Below are 18,882 nucleotides of genomic sequence, written 5' to 3'. Positions count from 1 at the left end.
TACTCGTATTCGAGAGACCACAAGTAACAATAACACACAAACGGTTCCAATACAATGCTGCAGTTGTTTTATTTTCATGACTCATTGCCTGTGTTACAAAACAATATCTGAAAGAAGTATTGGAACACGATGATTCATGTCCACAGCATCTGTCAATTTTCCACATCCCATTCATTGTCTATGTGAAAACGGACCGCAGTGCCAACCCAGTCTCACGGCAGTGGGGCGTAGCCCCGGAGCTGCCCGGAAAAACGCACTTCAACATTATACATTAATTTGGAAATGTAAACCCATTCAGCTCGATATATACAGACAATAAAATGAAAAAAGAAGCCCGTTGGGATACCCAACGGGCATCTCAAGTTCCCCCGTGAATAAATAACACAACTACAGTATATGATTTCACACAAACTCATTGGAACATTAACTACTGTGGCACAAAGAAATGTATTTTCTGTTTGTTGTGTAAATCCTGAATGACTTCAGATTCCTGCTTCCCAGGGTGGGGACCCGTTCTGATTTGGTTTCCCAGTTTTTCAAAGTAATGGTTCCAATTTCCATCTTTGTCAGCTCCAAATCCAAAAACGTTAACCTGGAGAAACAAAGTGAACAGCACCGTCTTCATTGATTCATTGATTACACAACTACTACAAAGATAACTTGGCAAATATTTTGATAAGTTCTTCAAATTATACACGTTTTCCTGACCTGCAGTCAGAGGCCCTGTTTGCATGTGGATTTATGACATGAATACAGCACCCACTAGAGGCCCGACGGGAAAACTACATCATTTCCATGTGTTTGTGCTGTTTCCATGTAAACGGACATTGTTTTTCAAAATGTTGTCGTCTGAACGTGAAAGTTCTCTGAAACTAAAACGTTAAAAACAAGACACTTGAAATGCCGTCGTGTGAACGAGGCCCAAATCGCCGGATTTGGCCTTGTACTAAGTCCTGCATATTTACGGTAACCTTGAGAAGAGATGGCTGTACGTTAATAAGCTCTGGCCCATTCAGATAAACAAATAGCTGAACTGAAATGACATCTCCCAGACAAATGCAACGAAATAGCTTCAGTGCCACAATGACTCGGCCTTATTTTTGTTCAAACACCTCTTGAAGGTTCGAAACTTGTCTGAAACTATTCATTTTCAGGATTTGAGATACTAATCGGAGTAAGCCGGGGAAGATTGTAACCTCTTTGGTATTTTTGTGGTAATTATTACGCTGAAGTTTACAATCAGTCAGGAAACTTTCATAACTCTTTCATTTTTGTTCACAACATTCTAAAGTCTGGGATAAGTGGTGGACGACGGATGGACGGACATTGTAAAAGACCTTTGACTTTCTGGACATCGCCTCAGTGATGAGGCTAAATGCACAGAGGAGAGCGTTTGTTGACTTGAGTAACGCGTTATGAATGAGCAAAGAGCGGGATGGAACCATCAAAGCTGTGGCTTTACACTCTTGCTTATTACACGGCGCCACATGGCGTCCATAAACTCGGGTACGACAAGACAAAATAGGTTTGGCTGCAGGATGAGGCTCCAAACTGAATCCGAGGAGAAAACTGCTATGATGTACGTCAGGGAACATTGAACGACGGCGTTCAATAAAGTAAGCCGATGAAGAAGCTCGGTATGCGGTCCGACATTTTACTTGTGACGTGCAGGTCAAGTATGTGTGTCTCTATTCAGTTCAATCCTCATCTTAAAATGTCAATATTTACACTGTAGTTACTAGTTATGGATTACGTTTGTGACCCTAAATCACATAGAAGCTTAAACAACACAGATCTAAACTAAGAGCGTTGGATATTTCTACTGGGAAGGTTTATTTTACAGCGAGTAACCGTGACTGAGTCCTCCGAGAGCCCCTCTCACTGCACCACTTAATACCACATCTTTGAAGGTATGAGCCAAGATATTGCCGCAGTATTTCTCCTCAGATTGTACACCTGCCCTTTAATATCCCAAACCTACCTCATCGCACATCTGCATGCTGAGAGCGACGGTGAGGAAGCCAGTGGAGGGATAACGGCCCTTCTTCTTCAGCCAGGCTTCATGAACATACCTCATGAAAGCTGGATTGAGGAGCATCACCTGTTTTCAAACCAGACAAAACATGTGGATTTTTATTGCAATTAATCTCTAGTTCCTGCGGTATATGTCAGTTTGTTTAAAAAAAAAAAAAAAAAAAAAACACTTTTAGAATACTCACCAAATCTTTGTTGGCTCCCCTGTTGGTGCTTTTAATGCCGTTTTCCAAGTGAATTTGGAGCCACAACAAATCTTTTATTTTGAAAGAGAAAAACAGGAGTCTGGTAGTGTTGTCCAGTCTGGTGGCGCTCTCTGGATACATGACACGATGAGTGGTTTTGCGTCCAACATCTTCTTCAAAGCCTTTGGTTGGACCCCGATTCATTCTGAAACGTACAAAAGGAACAAACATTTAACCATTCCCTGTTAAAAGTACATCTTTGGACAATAAGACATTGGTACATTGGATTTTGTTTTGATGTGATAATCCAAGTGATGATGGATGTCGACTCACAAACAGGTTTACCTTATAACGATGTCGTGCAAATCTATCAGACGTCCGTAGTGTGACCCCTTCAAATTCCCAGAATTCCCCACCACGGCACAAGACCTGCAGCGGCTCGGACTCGGTCCGACCACACCTGGAATAGGCGGGATTATCTGAAACAGTCTGTCCAGAGTCCCGACGTAGAAGGTGTAGTTGCGTTTTTCCCCCTGTAAACGCTAAAGAGAAAGAGAGAAAGGAGTTTATTTTTATTTTTTTTTTTATCAATTTACAACTCAGTGAAATCGCAGTACTTGACACAATATTTGTTTCTGGTGTTCAATGTGGAGTTATTCACATCGTTCTTAACAAAAGACACTTCCTACACGTACGCACATTTTACCAGCTCATCTTTATTCAGTCTTTTGATGGATTCCATTCAAGCATCTTTGCAGGTTCCACAACAGGCACATTGAAGACCAACATGAAAATAGCCATGAAATCAAAGTAGACCCAGGCTCATGTACTTCCTTTGTATGGGGCATATATTTTAGTTTGTGCCTCCTTGTTTGTAATTTTGCTGGTAAGAAACCAAACATTTAACAGTTCAAATTACGTCACATAAAAGCTCCCAAAAGCACCTTTAAAAGGCAAAACAAGCGGTTTCTGTGAGAAGCAATAACTAAGGATACAAGCCATTCATTGAATGTTTGTTCACAGTCATTCATCATGCAGTACCAGTGTGAGGCGTGCTGTGTTTAGGACACCGAGCGTTGATTTAAAAAGCTTTAACTGGTTTTCCTGCCGAGGACTCGTTTTGCTCATTTTAGGAAGTAATGGAACATAAAGGAGAAGCCAGAATAAACAGTTTGCAAAATAAAGTAGTTCCTTCCAGCAAGCATACGGTCTCACTGAATTAACCACAGTGTGTGTGTGTGTGTGTGTGTGTGTGTGTGTGTGTGTGTGTGTGTGTGTGTGTGTGTGTGTGTGTGTGTGTGTGTGTGTGTGTGTGTGTGTGTGTGTGTGTGTGTGTGTGTGTGTGTGTGTGGTATGAGTCAGTATTTACCTTCCACCAGTTGAAATCCACCTCTGAAGTGTTGTGATCTTTAGACAAAAAGGGTTGTGGAGCTGTATTGATCAGCATCCTGAACCAAGGATCTCCGTCTGTTAAACATTTGCGGCAGGCGCAAACAGGAGACGCCCAGAGGTTGTAGCCGGGCAGGGAGAGATCCCACGAATACGTAAGAAATACAGCAAATGATGTCATGCACACCAGGACAGAAATGGCTCTTTTAAATTTTCCCGCTTTGCACATCATCTTTAGCTGCCTCGGTGTGGAAAGGCTCCAAAGCTGTGGACACAACAGGAAGAGAATTAATGAAAATAAAAGTGTTTCAGATCAATGCAGAATACGTGCTGTAATTCTCAATAAAATGCAAAAAAATTGCTATCTCGTACCCTGTTACACAGACCAATGTTAAAGAACTGTAGTTCTACACTCATTGCAGCAGAAAGGGAAACTCAGGGGTTTAAAGTCTTGGGGGTGTTTGTAAACCCACGTTTTCTCATGCTGCTTGTTCCGGCGGGACTAAAATAGGCAAAACTGACACCAACTTCAACATCCACGTAGCATTTGCAGGCGTTTTCTCAATCAACTAAGAAGCCCTGATATTTATTTGAAGCAGTGGGTTTCGGGACTTCAGGAGTGTGCAGTTTGAGCTTGAAAAGCCCATCGGTCCACGTGAAAAGAGTGAAGAAAGGATTTTATAGGGCTTTCACCACAGCGGGGTTTGTTCTTTGTTTGTTCAGACGCTTGATCAAAATGAAAATGAAACAAGTTTTCAGCTTGAAACGAGCAGGGGTGTGCTGGAAAGCCCTTTTTCCACAGTGCGAGTCCGATTACTCTCATCCGGGTGAAAAAGACGTCCTAACTCACGTCACTGAAATATAACCACACTGTCAACCCGTGCCTTTGACTTATATCCATTTTGTTAGGAAAACTCCAGTTGTGATTCTCTCCTTCGGGGTTTCTGTCAAAACTATAATTGCAGTTTTTTTTTGTTTTTTTTTATCAAAGGATCAAACGGCTTCTTTTGGAAACATCAACCTAGTGTTGAATGACTCTTGTGAAAAACTTAACATTTGCATATTCTCACATAACTGGGAAAAAACATCTCTATTGAAATGCTTGTGTACAATCAGATCACCAATCAGCCACGAGCTTTGTGCGAAACTTTCAGTCAGCCAAACTTTTACTCACTTCTGTTTAACCTAAAAAAAAAAAAAAAAAAACAACAGTCGGGCACCGGTAAAGTCACATATCGGAGCACTTGTACGAACTTGCCTGCACAGGATCTGGCAGGTTGTCAGCGTACACACAGTGTTAACGTCAAAAGGAAGTATTCCTCCCAAAGACTAGTTTTTACATGGGGATTAATAAGCTTTCAGAAACAATCACAACACTGAAAGACTGGAGCTGCAGTGTTTACTCCATATGAAAATAAGCAAGGATTCCTCACCCAGTTAGGAATTTAATTTCTACTCATCTCAGTTTGTTCATTTGTACGGTCAAATAACAAATGTGATGCTTCTGGAAATTATCTTTTTGTTGTTGTTTTTTTTTAACCATTTTAACCAAGTCTTTTACATTTCTGTACTTCGGTTATTTAATTTTTAGATTTTTTAATGGAACCATTTTGGTTTAGTTTTTTTTAAATATATTATTTTCACTCATAGACCCAGGCACAATCTTCTTCATTACAAATGAAAATTACAAGTCAGGGCGGACAATGCCCACAAGTGGAATAAATATTCACACCTTTGATCAACATGTTTGTTGGTAAAATCATTTCAACATTTGTTTAAAATTTAAAAAAAAAAAAATCATAGTCCTTTACTCTCTCAGTTTAGTTAAGTGAAATTAATGCCAATATGATATATTGTAATTAAAAATGTTGAACTCTTCTGGCTTGAATATATCGCTTTTGTTACGCAAATATGGAACAACCCAAATGTCTTCAACCTCCAGAGTGAGAACTGGGAGAAAAAGGGCCCTGGAGTCCCTCTAGAGGAGAGGAGGATAACTGCGGGGCAAGGAGTCCTCCGCTGTGATTGGCCCGGAGAAGACAGGAAGTGGGTCATGAGTCACAGTAAGTCTCTGGATCGGGGGACCGCGACTTTAAGACGCTTTGTACACATTGAATCGCTGGGTGCTTCGTAATAGTCCTTCCTATCTCCTTTCCTATCCGCTTTTCTTGTGTTTACCTGTTTAAGTGGCGGCCATGATAATGAGCGTTGGAATGCTTCCTTTACCAAAGGAGACCAGATCACGTCGCCCCACAATTCCTTGCGGCAACAACATTTAAAGGGACCCGCACATCCGAGCGTTCAGGGAAACTCCTGACTGAAAAGGGAGCAGATCATGTTAAGTTACCAAAGCAATAATCTGCCTTGACCAACTTTAAATAATCTAAAACCCGGATCCCAACTAGGAATGTTAGTGGATGTTGTAAAACAAACACAGTAAGGTAAAGTTTTGTGCTGCTTATTCTCAGTTTCACCAGGCAGCCGTTTCACTTTAGTTCCTTTTCCCTTTGATTTACATTCAAACCTTGTGATATTTCAGATTATATCAATGGTCAGAGCCACAGGGGAAAGTGCTAGAAATGTGCTTTTTGTAGTCCCTTTTCAGAGACTTGTAGTTTTTTTTCACTACGGCAGACGTCACTAACCTTCGCCCCCGGATTATTATTACATCGTCTAGTGGGAGTGCGGTCTGATAAGATATAAGATAAGATATCCCTTTATTTATCTCGCATGTGGAGAAATTTGCATTGGTACAGCAGGATAGTACAGAGAAAGAAGCACGCATAGCAGGAACTAAAAAAGCAGATAAGAATACAATATAACAGAAGAATATGCACACGGTGCCTATAAGTGTGGACATGTACAGAATATGGGGTTGGATGTATTTTACATAGTAAATACGTTCTTATAGATTATTATAGTTATAGCACCACTTCTTGCCCAGTTGGAGTGGAGTGATATTGTCCGGTGGTGGTGTGCAGTGGTCTACTGGGAGCAGGCTTGGTTGAAGAGTCTGACTGCAGCAGGGAGGAAGGACCGGCGGTATCTCTCCTTCAGACACCGCGGGTGGCGAAGCCTGTCACTGAAGGAGCTGCCCAGTGATGTGATTGTCAAAATAACGTGGTCTTGTTAATAAATACTTGTGTAAACTAGAACTATCTCAGGTCTATTGTCCTCAGCCCGCCACAGTTTTGGAACAAGCAGGATACTGAAAATATTTAACAAAATTGAATGCGTGCTGTGATCAATATGATAGTTCAAAAGTGGTACTTTCAGTTTTTCGATGAGTGGTTTTTCATGTTTTACCTTCAGTTGAATATAATTCAGAAGGTGTAACATTACAAATTTACAGTGCTCTCCATTTTCATAATATAGCCTATATATTTCTCAAAACGTTACAATAGTTACAAAAAATAAGACATGGAAAGTGAGTATTACTTGCTGCAACATGTCTTCAAATTGTAAAAGTCGTACCTGCGCTGAAGTGACTGCTCTGGAACCATTTTAAATAAAATTTGTTTTCTTACCTTGTTGTCCTTTTGTACAAAGAGTCACTATTATCCTCCAACAATGGCACGCTCCTTTTTCCTGCTGCACACTGGAGGCGCTTGTGTAACTGTATGACGGAGTGGAAGTCATTGAAGCGGTGTCATTGCAACGAGGATCGGCGGGGCAGGTTTTGTCTGCGAATGAAAACAAAAGATTTGCTTGGAATTAGTAGGAGGAAAAGCAACAGTTCCTTGTAGAGTGATAAACATAATTTGTTCCTGTGCAAATCTATACAGAATGCCAGCTGGTAGGTCATCGTACATCACAGGTTGAAAACATCGGAGCCTAATCTGCCTTGTGTAGGTGCATTTTAATTCATTTACATTTAATCATTGTCTGGTACAAGTTAGGTTAGTATTTTCCTATAACCAATAGAGGCTTAAGAATGACCTTCACGCTACACATACACAGTACAGCTGAAATAAAGTGCTTGTGTCCAGAAGGATGAGCCATAATGCTTCTGAAGCCATTAATCCATTAAAACGTGTCAGGTTCGGTGTTTTTTCATGCCACTCTGTCCCAACATAGCTGTGTCCTGTGTGCGTGCCCCGGCAAACTCAAAATGTACAGTACCGTATTCCGTCCATCCTTCCTTCCCTGCTTCCACTTAGTTCATGTGGTGTTGCAGTAGCAGTTTAGGGAGACACACGTCTCTGTCCACTGCAACTTCCTGCGGCTCTTCTGTGGGAACCCGAAGCCACTCCCAGACCAAATCAGACATACCGTCTCATGGACTCAGACGTGAAGATGTTTTCACACTCAGCAGCGAGCTGCTCCCAGTGACCGCTGGAGGCCCTCGTGTGGCGGTGCCGGGGGGGCGTCGTCATCTGCAAAAAGCAGAGACGTCACACTCAAAACAAACATGATGTCCTACTTGGAGTCCAGCGTCCACCGTGAACAAGTCCGACTTAACCCAGAGTATGAAGTGGGTCATTCTATGTGGGTGATACCGAACAGCTCTGAAACATCGAGTCATGAACTCTACAAGTCTTGTCCGGGGTTCTCTGAGATATCGGATTCCACAATGTTACCAGCAGATTATGAAAGTCCAGTGCGGAGAGTAGTCTTGCCTTCAAACGTGACGACTTTCTCACCAATCCCATAGTCGGGCCAAGCAAAGGTCAAATGAACACTAAATAAACCAAAAGTTTCACTAATGAGTAATTTGATGGTCCACTTCTTAAGGTCATGTGTTCACTGTCAGGATCAGCTGGCTGACAATTCGGTCTGTCCAGATGAAAGAAACTTCCAATTTATTTGACTAAAGCTGTGTATTTTTACTGATGAAGCAGCCCTCGTGCATTTCCCACACACTCACCAATACACAACAGCAATGAAGCTTCCAGGCCAGGGGGCTGGCCCTCCATTGGCTTCACTTTCTTGCCCCAAAAACGGTTCAGAACGCAGAAGAGCAGCTTAACTTCTAAAGTCACTTTGGCAAGTGTAGGACGGTCTTTATTAAAAAAAAAAAAAAAAGAGCTGTAGCGGACCGCAGCCGTAGTGCTGCAAGGTGTTGGCCAGTCTGAACAGGCGCATCAATAAAGCCTGAGCTAAGAAACTGTCCTTAGTTTGACTTATGTGTTAAAGGTCCAGCAGCGCTGCATGCCGGAAACACCCGCATTCAAAATCATCATCAAGTCTTGAACTCATATTATAGAAAAGTTTCCGAGCTGCGTTCTCTCTATTGTGAAGTTTAACTATCTCATCACTAACTAATCTGGAGGAATGAGGCAGAGCCAGCTCTTGTTTGTAAAGATTCCTGGCAGAGGGAACGTTCTGTCCTTCATCACCTGCTGCCCTCGAGTGTTCAGGAATGTAAACGATGCAGGCGAGACGATAACGTCCCATCTCTCCTCAACGACTGTTAAAACCAGATGTCTGCACACTTTATGGTCAATAGATTTCCCTTACATGGGTGCGGCTGCCATGCAGAGAGCTCAGTTCATCCATTGAGATCAGTTGGGCTGTCGTGTCTTGCTCAAGGACGCGTGTGGACAGACGGGGGATTGAACTTGCAACCTTCAGATTGAGAGAAGCCTACGTACTCAACCAAAAAAAGACATTTTTGCCAACTTTTCACAAAACAAATCTGCCTGGACACTCAAAGACAATTTGTAAAGTTTTACTATATTTGGCAAAATTGTATAGTTCAGCGGATATGTAACAATTTAAGACCAAGATGTTCACTTCGGAAGAAAGCATGACATTTTGTATGCAGGGGATTCTGAGTGTGCTGGGTCCGAATTGAATGGGATCCACGCTGGCAATTCAAGGGTTCCCACTGAAAATGGAGAAATCCCAGATATCCGGCCACAACTTTGATTCCGTTTGACATAGAAACATGATCTCAGTGGTAGATTATAGGTTTCTGGGGTCAAGGAATACAATGAAATAGTTTATAGTACTGTCAAGATGCGCTGAGAGCAAGATCCAAGATGGCCACGATCTGTTTTAAGAACTTTGATATCCGATCGTAGCATTGGTTCTTTTTGACATAGAAACATGATCACTGTAGCAAAGCAGCTCAGAAGTACAAGAAGTTCAATGGGATGATGGTTACATATAGTGGAGGAAAAAGCTTGGAAACAATTTGCTGAAATTGCAGAATACATGGTTTTATGCTGCAACAGCAGTGGGGTTAAAGAAAAATGGTTATAGTGGAAGTCAGAGGGACATTTTTGGAAATTAGGAGAATCGAAATAAATAATTTGGCACTACACACATTAAAAAGAGAAGGGTTGGACACTGAAGTTTTTGAAGAAATCCGTGAAAAATGATATTGGCATTTGGTGATTTGATAGCAGTTGTTTTTTTTTTTTTATGAGAGTACATTTTTGCCACAAAAAGAAGGAGAAGATGGGAAAATTGAAAATACTGTGTTTTATCGTCATGACTTGTCAGCTGCATTATAAAAGAGTCTTAGAACATTAAAGTTAACGTGGCACTATTGTTCAAATATTGATAAGTTTCACTTTTTTGAAATAAATTAAAAGAAAAATGCACTTCAATATTATACACTCATTTGATTATCTAAACCCATTCATCAAGATATTTGCAGAAAATGAAATTTAAAAAAAAAAAAATTTCTAATGCAAATAAAACTTTGAATAAACAACAAAAACATACAATTTGACACAAGCTCATAGGAAAAATAACTACCGTGGTACAAACAAACAAATTTTCAGTTTCTTGTGTAAACCCTGAATGGCTTTGTATTCGTGATTCCCAGCGTGAGGTCCAGTTCTGAAACCTCTGTCGGCTCCAAATCCAAAAACGTTAACCTGAAGAAACAAATGTGAAGCCATTAGTCGCATTAGCACGTCACATTTATTGATTATAATTAAAGATAGTGGAAATAACTAATCCAATAAACATGTTTTGATAAGTTCTGCAAATTATAAATGTTTCCCACAACGTTCTCGGATCAAACATTTGAGGCATTTTGGGGCCCGTTTATGCGACAAAGGTCCCCGGAATCACAGAAAACGGAACCTTCAACGGTGGAACTTCTTGTTTGTCTCAACTCCAAACAGAAAAACATTAATCTGGAGAAACAAACGTTAAAAACCATCAGCGTCATTAGTGTGTTTTTCATAGTATCGTCCTCACTGATTACGCTTTGTAAGCTGTCCACCACAACAATACAAGTCATGAATGACTAAATAACAAAAATGCTCCACGACAGCAAAACCTCTGCTATACTTTTCTCAAACACCTCTTGAATGTTTGCAGGACCAAGACCTCGTTTACGCGACAATGTGTGAAGTGAATCCGAATCACATTACTTTTTCAAGGTAACCGTGACGACACTGTACAGGGCAACGTTTTGAAAACGCACGGCCACTCGTGGATGTTTTTGCAATGAAACCACACACGAGCGCAGAGAATGAATAAACTTCACTGGTCAAAGACTTAAACTCCAGAGCCTACCTCATCACACATCTGCATGCTGAGAGCGACGGTGAGGAAGCCAGTGGAGGGATAACGGCCCTTCTTCTCCAGCCAGGCTTCATGAACATACCTCATGAAAGCTGGATTGAGGATCATCACCTGTTTTCAAACAGGAAGAACGTCTTACATTAAACGCAATGAGGGATTATTTCATATCAGTCTTGATAAAAAAAACACCTTCAAATTACTCACCAAGTCCTTGTTGGCTATCCTGGTGGAGGTCTTAGCACTGTTTTCCATGTGGAAGATAGGAGAGAATAGACGAGCGTCAAGCAGGTGTTTTTAGTAAATGAATGCAAATGATAGACTTTCCATCACCTCAGCATCTGTTCATCCCTGATGATGCTTTGTTTATGGTTCCTCTCCCTGCAGGGCTAAATACAGACCAATGAGGTCCAGTGATGACACTTACACCACTTGTACTTTTCAACTCTCAACACTGAGCCAGTGTTTGTTTGGTTTTTTTGGACCGTGGTCACTTTTTGTCCCTTTAAACCTTCAAATTTCATTCAACTACTGTTGAACTCGTGACTTATAGCTTCTGTCCTTCTGTAGCAGCAGATAGCCAGGAGAATTTCTTTTTTTTTTTAATGTACACTGTGATTTTTAGATGAGATCAGGCGGATGTTTTTTTATGGTCAAAATTTGTTTTGACTTTAGTTGATCCATTTACGGAGGAAAAACATTCCTAGAAGCTGCTGTTTGTTGTGAGTATATCTAACTTTGTTTGACGGGCCTTTCACTGCCCAAAACCAGGAAAAATTGGAAATTTGTGCTTTCCTACATTTTTGCATAGAAACATTTACCTTATAATTGTACAGCCTCGATACATTTTCTACAATCTTTGCACCCTTTTTGACAATGAATTGCTCCACATATAAATTTAAAAAAGTTATAATAATGCCATGAGTTTGTCTTCCTAAGAAAAGCGTAAAAAAATTCTCAAAAATAGTAAATGAATTTCTCACATTAGTGTTTTTCCACCACTTCAGCGGTACATTACAATATTAATCACATTTACTCATTCATGGAACCAAACATTTGTGGTCTAGCGTCTTGCTCAAGGACACTTCATCATATGGACAGATATGGAATTGAACCTGCAGCCTTCCAGTTGAGAGACGACCTCTTCTACCAACCGAGCCAGTGGTACCAACATTCCGCGCCCGAAGAAGTTCCTCTGGCTCAGTTGGTGGTCGTCTCTCCTTCGGAAGGCTGGAGGTTTGATTCTCCATCTCCCCCTGTCCACAAACGTCCTTGAGCAAGACACTGAACCCCAAAGTGTTCCCAGCGGAAGGACTGAGCACCTTGCATGGCAGCCGCCTCCATTGGTGTGTGAGTTCATGTGTGAATGGGTGAATGTGATTACCAGTGTGAAGTGCTTTGATACTGGTCATGGTCAAGTTAAATAAAAGGAACTGTGTGTAACTTACTTTGGATTAAACTGATTTTGGAGCCACAACAAATCGTTCGTGTTGAAAGAGAAAAACACGAGTCTGGAAGTGTTGTCCAGTCTGGTGGCGCTCTGTGGATACATGACATGATGAGTGGTTTTGCTTCCAACATCTTCTTCAAAGCCTTTGGTTGGACCCCGATTCATTCTGAAATGTACAAAAGGAACAAACATTTAACCATTCCCTGTTAAAAGTACATCTTTGAACAATGAGACATACTATGGGATACTGGATTCTGGTTTATTTCATAATTCAAGTAATGATGGATGTCGACTCACAAACAGGTTTACCTTATAACGATGTCGTTCAAATCTATCAGACGTCCGTAGTGTGACCCCTTCAAATTCCCAGAATTCCCCACCACGGCACAAGACCTGCAGCGGCTCGGGCTCGGTCCGACCACACCTGGAATAGGCGGGATTATCTGAAACAGTCTGTCCAGAGTCTTGTCGTAGAAGGTGTAGTTGTGTTTTTCCCCCTGTAAACGCTAAAGAGAAAGAGAGAAAGACTGTCTTTACCAATTTACAACCTTCACAGTTTATTTGTCGCGTCGTGGCTGAACCCCAGCCGTCACCTCCCTGTTCCATAGACACGTGAAGGTGAGAAGCACACGAGGCTCCCCCAAACTAAATCCTGATGATTTCATTTATCGTTCAACCAAAAACACCTGGAAATGAATTGATAGAAATACAAAAGTACAATTCCTTTAGCCCACGTGTCTTTGCACCCAGACGACCACAGTTTGCCAGGTCTCTGTGTCTCACCTCACGTTTCCTATTAACCAATGATCTTCTCCTTCTGTGTGCTCCCATCATGAGTTCCACCTGTGTCCTCCCTTTCCCTGTGTATTTAAACCCCTCACCCTCGGTTTGTCTTTGTTGACTTATCTTGTCAACGTCTCGTTCCACTTGTCATCTCGTTGCCCATCGTTCCTGATTTTTTATTTATTTTTTATTTATTAATTTCTTTTTTTGTGTGCTCCCTGAACATTTTCTACAATAAGCTCTGGTTTTAATGTAACTCTGAGTCTGCGCTTGAGTCCTGTGGCACAAGGGTTTGCTGTGTCTCCCAGCACAATGTCCAGAGCATGGAGGAGATACCTGAAGACAAGCCAGTACACCAGGACACGTGGAGGGGGGTGTAGGAGGGCACCAAGCCAGCAGCCGGACCGTTACCTCCTACTTTGTTCACCTCCCGCCCCTTACTTGAGTGTTCCCGGTCAAAATTGAGCGGTCTGTTTTAACTGCTCTTAAATTGGCACAAAAAACATTTTTCACCACTGAATTTTTAAGTCAACATTGTTTAGCTGGGAACAATGTCTCAAAGTAGTGTTTAACATGAATTTATAGAATTAGACATAAAATAACGGCAGTGAAAATACAAATAGGCCAAAAATTGATAGAAAATGGATTACAATATGAACGTGTAATGTGAAAGATAAATGGAAGACCAAACTCAACGTGTGTGGGTGGGTGTGAATTTATGCAGATGAGTGGCATGTGACACTCAGGTCAGAGGGAATCTTACAAACACAGGCATCACATTTGCAGCATCTCAGACATGTTTTGTTGTCTCTAGGGGCACAGAGCTCACAGCACTTCCTTTTCTGCCCATGTCCTTGTTGGGGGAGACCAGCCAGGGCAGCGGCTCGGGCTGGGGCTCGCACACTCCAATCCAGACTGGCAGAGGCTGGTGTGCGGGGAATGTGCTGGTGCCATTGAATAAGAGGAGTCACCAAAGCTTTCCCCAGCTCTGCTAGGAAAAGTTTCCTCTTCAAACTCTTCCCCTGATTCCAGGTTGGGTTGATGGCTGTCGACACCACATATGCATTGATAGTAGACACATCAATGATGTTATGGAACAGTGCCACTGGCCAGAGGGCTGTCAGCTCCCCCCCCCAGGTTTGTCATCTTCAGTATAATTCCCTTGATAGACTCTGGTAAAAAGAGCTGGAAGCTGGACTTGATGCCATCCACCGTGTTGGCCCTGGCGTCATCTTTATGATGTTTTCCACTCTCGCTCTTCGTCCTCTGTCCTGGGGGGATGAAGACCAGAGCAAGTGTCCATTCTTGGACTGGAATGTCTCCTCAGGTGCCTGTTCTTCAGGTGCCTCTCCCTCTCCCATCTGCTGACTGGCCAATCTCCTCAAAGTCTGGATCAAAATCTGTGTTGTCTTCCACTTCCAAGACATCCTCCTCTATCTCTGGTTCAATTTCAGTGCCCTCTTCATCATGTCCAAAAAGCTGGACCAGAACCTCTTCGACAGAGAACCGCTTGGTCAGTCGCTGACTCATTGTGCTCAGAGTCAAAGGAGTGCAAGGCAAACATCAAGCTATATATATATGTGGTCTGTGTGAAGATGATACATTGATTAGTCTGGAAGTTGGTTCACGTGGGAGGATCACTATGGGTGAATATAGTCTGGATACCCATTCATTTCCTATGGCGGTCACTTTTGACCGGGAACACCAAAGCTGTAACAAGGTTGATTAAAACACTCAGAATTCAATGAAAGAGGTGATCATCACTTTTATATGTTTAAGTGCATAGTGTGGAGGATATCATAAGGCCTTGAGGCAATCGGATGTAAAACACTACATTTATGAGTGTTTTAAGTTGTAAATCGGTCAGATTTGACCCGAACACGACAGGAGGGTTAAATTTTCCCAGTTTGCAGATCATCTTTAGCTGCCTCGGTGTGGAAATGCCCCAAAGCTGTGGACACAACAGGAAGATAATCAATCAACTTTAAACTGTTTCCGATCAATGCAGAATATCTGCTGTAATTCTCGAAGAAATGCAATTTGAGTTAAAGATTGTGAAGAACATTTTTAAAATAAATGTGATTTCCTGGCCACTTCTGAGAATGAGCCATAGTCGTAAGAACAGTACGTTTTCCACCGTTCCAAACATCCACTTAATCTTATCATACGATATAAATGTTTAATCTGCAAATCAACCGGATAATGCTGTGTTCCAAAACAAATCTCCAACTCTGCCAGTTGATGGGTGGAAAGTCATTTCCGTCGGGCGTATCAATGGGTCCGAGTGGCTGACAATAAAAACTTACTGGCCGAGCCTAAGTTGTAAAATGTGTTACGTAATATGATAAGTCTATGAAATACATTCAAACTAAGTGATTAAGAACAGCATAAAAAAAGAGGATAAATAAAGTAAATGCTTATTGAGAATAAATGGTTTTCCCACTATGGTAGAGTCACACATTTCAAGTCCAAGTGGAACCCTGCCAAGAACGTCTAGGACCTTTTTTAGGAAAACAAAACAAGTAGAATATCCCCTGGAAATGCTGGAGGAACAGCAATCAATGAGACTGACTCCATAATACACAATGCTGGTGCTGGTGGTTGTCATTCACTTGTTAAGCTTTATAACTCCAGGTGAAGCGTCATAAAGAGTCAAGGTTCTATCTGCTTTACAGCCAACAATAAATCATGAGGTCTGCTACCTTCTCACAGGTAAACACCAGAAATGCATGTTTTTTTTCGTCAATGTTTAGAAAGTGAAATATATACATGACTATTCTATTACACTGCGTACTAAATACTGAGCTTAAGGCACATATTGAGTTTACAAATCTGTATTCAGGACACAGCTAATACCGTCATCATTATCATGGTAGAGATGATATAAAACAGTGACTAGATTACATAACGACCTGAAGGTTGGAGTGTCGATGACACTGGATGACAGGAGTGAAAGAGTTAAAGCAGGGCTCGGCAGCCTTTACAATCAAAAGAGACATTTACGTGATTTTCCACGAAATCTGATTTACCTGCAGCTGCAAAACGATGAGACTACAAAACGTTTGTAAAACACCTTCAAAAACTGTATCTTATGTTGTGTTTATAAAGTTTCAGTTACAGGTTAAGATGGTAAACATTTCTTTACATTTTCAGCTGTTTCATCCTTCCCTTCCTGCGGTTTTCTGACAATTTTGACCTTTTAGAAGAGACAGAATAGAATAGGTAGGTAGGTAGGAAGGTTGGTACGTAGGTAGGTGGGTAGGTAGGTAGATCGGTAGGTAGGTAGGTAGGTAGGTAGGTAGGTAGGTAGGCAGGCAGGTAGGCAGGAAGGAAGGTAGGTCGGTAGGTCAGTCGCTAGGAAGGAAAGTCGGAACGTAGGAAGGTAGGTAGGTAGGTCAGTAGGAAGAAAGGTCGTCGATAGGTAGATATGTAGGTAGGTAGGTAGGTAGGAAGGAAGGTTGGTAGGTAGGTAGGTCGGTCGGTCGGTCAGTAGGTAGGAAAGAAGGTCGGTACGTAGGAAGGAAGGTTGGTAGGTAGGTCGGTTGGTAGGAAAGAAGGTCGGTACGTAGGAAGGTAGGTAGGTAGGAAGGAAGGTTAGTAGGTAGGTAGGAAGGTCGGTAGGTAGTAGGACTAGAGATCTGTTGAAAACCTTTCTCAATAGACTGTTGTTTTTTTCATTGGTGTTTCCTTCTCAAGTCCTTGACTGTCATCAGGTGAAACGTCAGGGTGCTTACGGTGCAGGGTGCTGCTGGAGATGCACGCTCATACTACTCGTGTTTCCTTTGACATATGGAACGTGTTTCACAGAGACAATCTTGCACCGAGACAAGAGAGGAGGCGTTTCAAACGCTGGGGAAGGAAATGACAGGTGAAACTCATGCACAGGGGACGCTGACTGGAAGGTGGACATGGTTATCAAGATACCCATGTTTGTCAATATGTGAAGAATAGCAAGGTGAAGTAAAGTTATGATGGCAGACTTTTTATTTCTAATAACTCCGTTGAGCAGTGGCTTGTTTTTTTTTTTTATTGTTTTTTTCCCATGTGGTAACTGGCTAAACTTCAAAGCTGCCAGTAAACGAGCTGCTGTTTCCTATTTGGCTCAATTAGTTGACGTTAAGAGTTCTGGAGAGGCCTGACTTAAAAATAACCAGCTCATCACTCATGGCTCCAACACCCCAAAGAACAAATCGCAGGGGAACCACCGGGGTACATAGAAGCTCGTATTCAGAAATACAAGTACCTTTGCTGGGGGGGCTATGCTCTGTTTAAGAAGCACAGCTGAGGGCCTTTCTGAACTGACACTGTTGATTCTACCTTCTTGCACAGGTTAAGATAAGATAAGAATTTAGTGATCGCACAGTGGAGAAATCCACATTGTTGTCAGCAGCAGTACACACAGAGATAGACACGTACCGGACAGAAAAAGATAACATGCAAAAAACTAGATTAAAGATTAATGGGTTCATAGAAAGTGAGTCTTCAAGAGTAGTGGAAAAAAAAATCTATCAAAAATCTAAATATTATCTCCACAAAGATCTTTTTGTACAATTAAAATCAATGCAGTGTGTCTGATTTTCAACTTTGAACGCACACACACGGTGTCCATATTATATGTGGAGGTACACCATTGTGACTGAATTTACAAACACATGCATTTCATGATTCATGACATTAATCATAAAGCTTAAACGTTACAACATTATATGTACTATATCTCATTTGTAATGCCAATTTACATTTGTATTAACAATAATGGTCACACAAGCTTTTTTGTTCTAATCTTTATGTTAAACAACAACAAAAATGCAGATACATATATAATGCGACACATCTGAGTCATACCAGGGACGAATTAACTCCCTCCCCTCTCTCACGGTGGCATGCTGGGACATAAAAGAGAGCACGCACAAGAAAAAAAGAGGGAAAAAAAGGAAATAAGGGAAATAAGAAAACAAAAGAATAAGGAATAAAAGAGTAAAAAAAGAAAAAAAGAATTTAAAAAGGTGAAAATAGAAGAAAAAAAGAGAAATAAAAAAGAAGAGAGCGAGAGAGAGAGCACGCTGAAGGAATGAGAAAGAATGGCCTGAAAAGGTAACTCTGGTCTGACACACAATCAAAACGCAAGCTGGAGCTGCGTCTCTGTCCTGGGGAAGGAATGCCCACCACGAGTCTCACGAGCCAATATGATATGAGACTTGTGAGGAGCATCATGAATGTGGAAAAGAAAGTTATTTTAAAGGATTGATCTGGCTGATCTGCCAGTCTTGAAAAAAAACCAAAAGTATTCCATTACGCTATGTAGGGTCAGGCAGAAGACCTTGTATTGAGTGATCTCCGACAAGACTGTTCTCTTCTGCTTGCGACTAAGAAATCTAAGTTGAACTTGATTTTCCCGGGTAAAACTACTAACATTCATTTTTGCTTATATTTAGATGACTAGACGATGATGTAGTGACCATGGACGTGGTTAAGCTGTTTTTCATCCAGCACAGTTCGTCAGAGGGAAGTTATTGAATTTCATTACTAATGAAAGAAAGAAAAAAATCATTAAAA

At 41.4% G+C, this 18,882-nt stretch overlaps 1 protein-coding gene across 3 annotated transcripts; it reads right to left on the bottom strand.

Moving 5' to 3' along the window:
• Positions 1 to 39: 39 nt before the first annotated feature.
• LOC308123005 (CMP-N-acetylneuraminate-beta-galactosamide-alpha-2,3-sialyltransferase 1-like) lies at positions 40 to 7,984 on the bottom strand. 3 transcript variants are annotated; one of them, XM_080485221.1, is made up of 9 exons: positions 7,731 to 7,809; positions 7,136 to 7,291; positions 6,539 to 6,699; positions 5,787 to 5,925; positions 3,589 to 3,873; positions 2,565 to 2,761; positions 2,220 to 2,424; positions 1,982 to 2,101; positions 40 to 592 (listed from the first exon to the last, which is right to left on the bottom strand). In XM_080485221.1, exons 5-9 carry the CDS (start codon positions 3,838 to 3,840, stop codon positions 428 to 430), a joined length of 939 nt encoding a protein of 312 aa, XP_080341347.1. In that variant the 5' UTR covers positions 3,841 to 3,873; positions 5,787 to 5,925; positions 6,539 to 6,699; positions 7,136 to 7,291; positions 7,731 to 7,809; the 3' UTR covers positions 40 to 427. The 3 variants fall into 3 exon arrangements, with proteins under 3 accessions (XP_080341347.1, XP_080341346.1, XP_080341345.1); XM_080485220.1 differs by lacking the exon at positions 6,539 to 6,699; XM_080485219.1 differs by lacking the exons at positions 5,787 to 5,925; positions 6,539 to 6,699 and having other exon boundaries at positions 7,731 to 7,984.
• Between the last annotated feature and the right edge of the window lie 10,898 nt (positions 7,985 to 18,882).

Source organism: Lipophrys pholis, assembly GCF_963383615.2.
Source record: "Lipophrys pholis genome assembly, chromosome: 17".
Classification (NCBI taxonomy): domain Eukaryota; kingdom Metazoa; phylum Chordata; class Actinopteri; order Blenniiformes; family Blenniidae; genus Lipophrys; species Lipophrys pholis.
Note: the sequence above shows the minus strand (reverse complement) of the source record. Positions and strands in the feature narration are given on the sequence as shown.

Excerpts from the sequence above, each read along its gene's own strand:
- LOC308123005 (XM_080485219.1), bottom strand. The coding sequence starts at position 3,840 with ATGATGTGCAAAGCGGGAAAATTTAAAAGAGCCATTTCTGTCCTGGTG. Across the intron at positions 2,425-2,564 it reads TTGCACGACATCGTTATAAG|AATGAATCGGGGTCCAACCA; the intron begins GTAAACCTGTTT and ends TGTACGTTTCAG. Across the intron at positions 593-1,981 it reads GCATGCAGATGTGCGATGAG|GTTAACGTTTTTGGATTTGG; the intron begins GTAGGTTTGGGA and ends TTGTTTCTCCAG.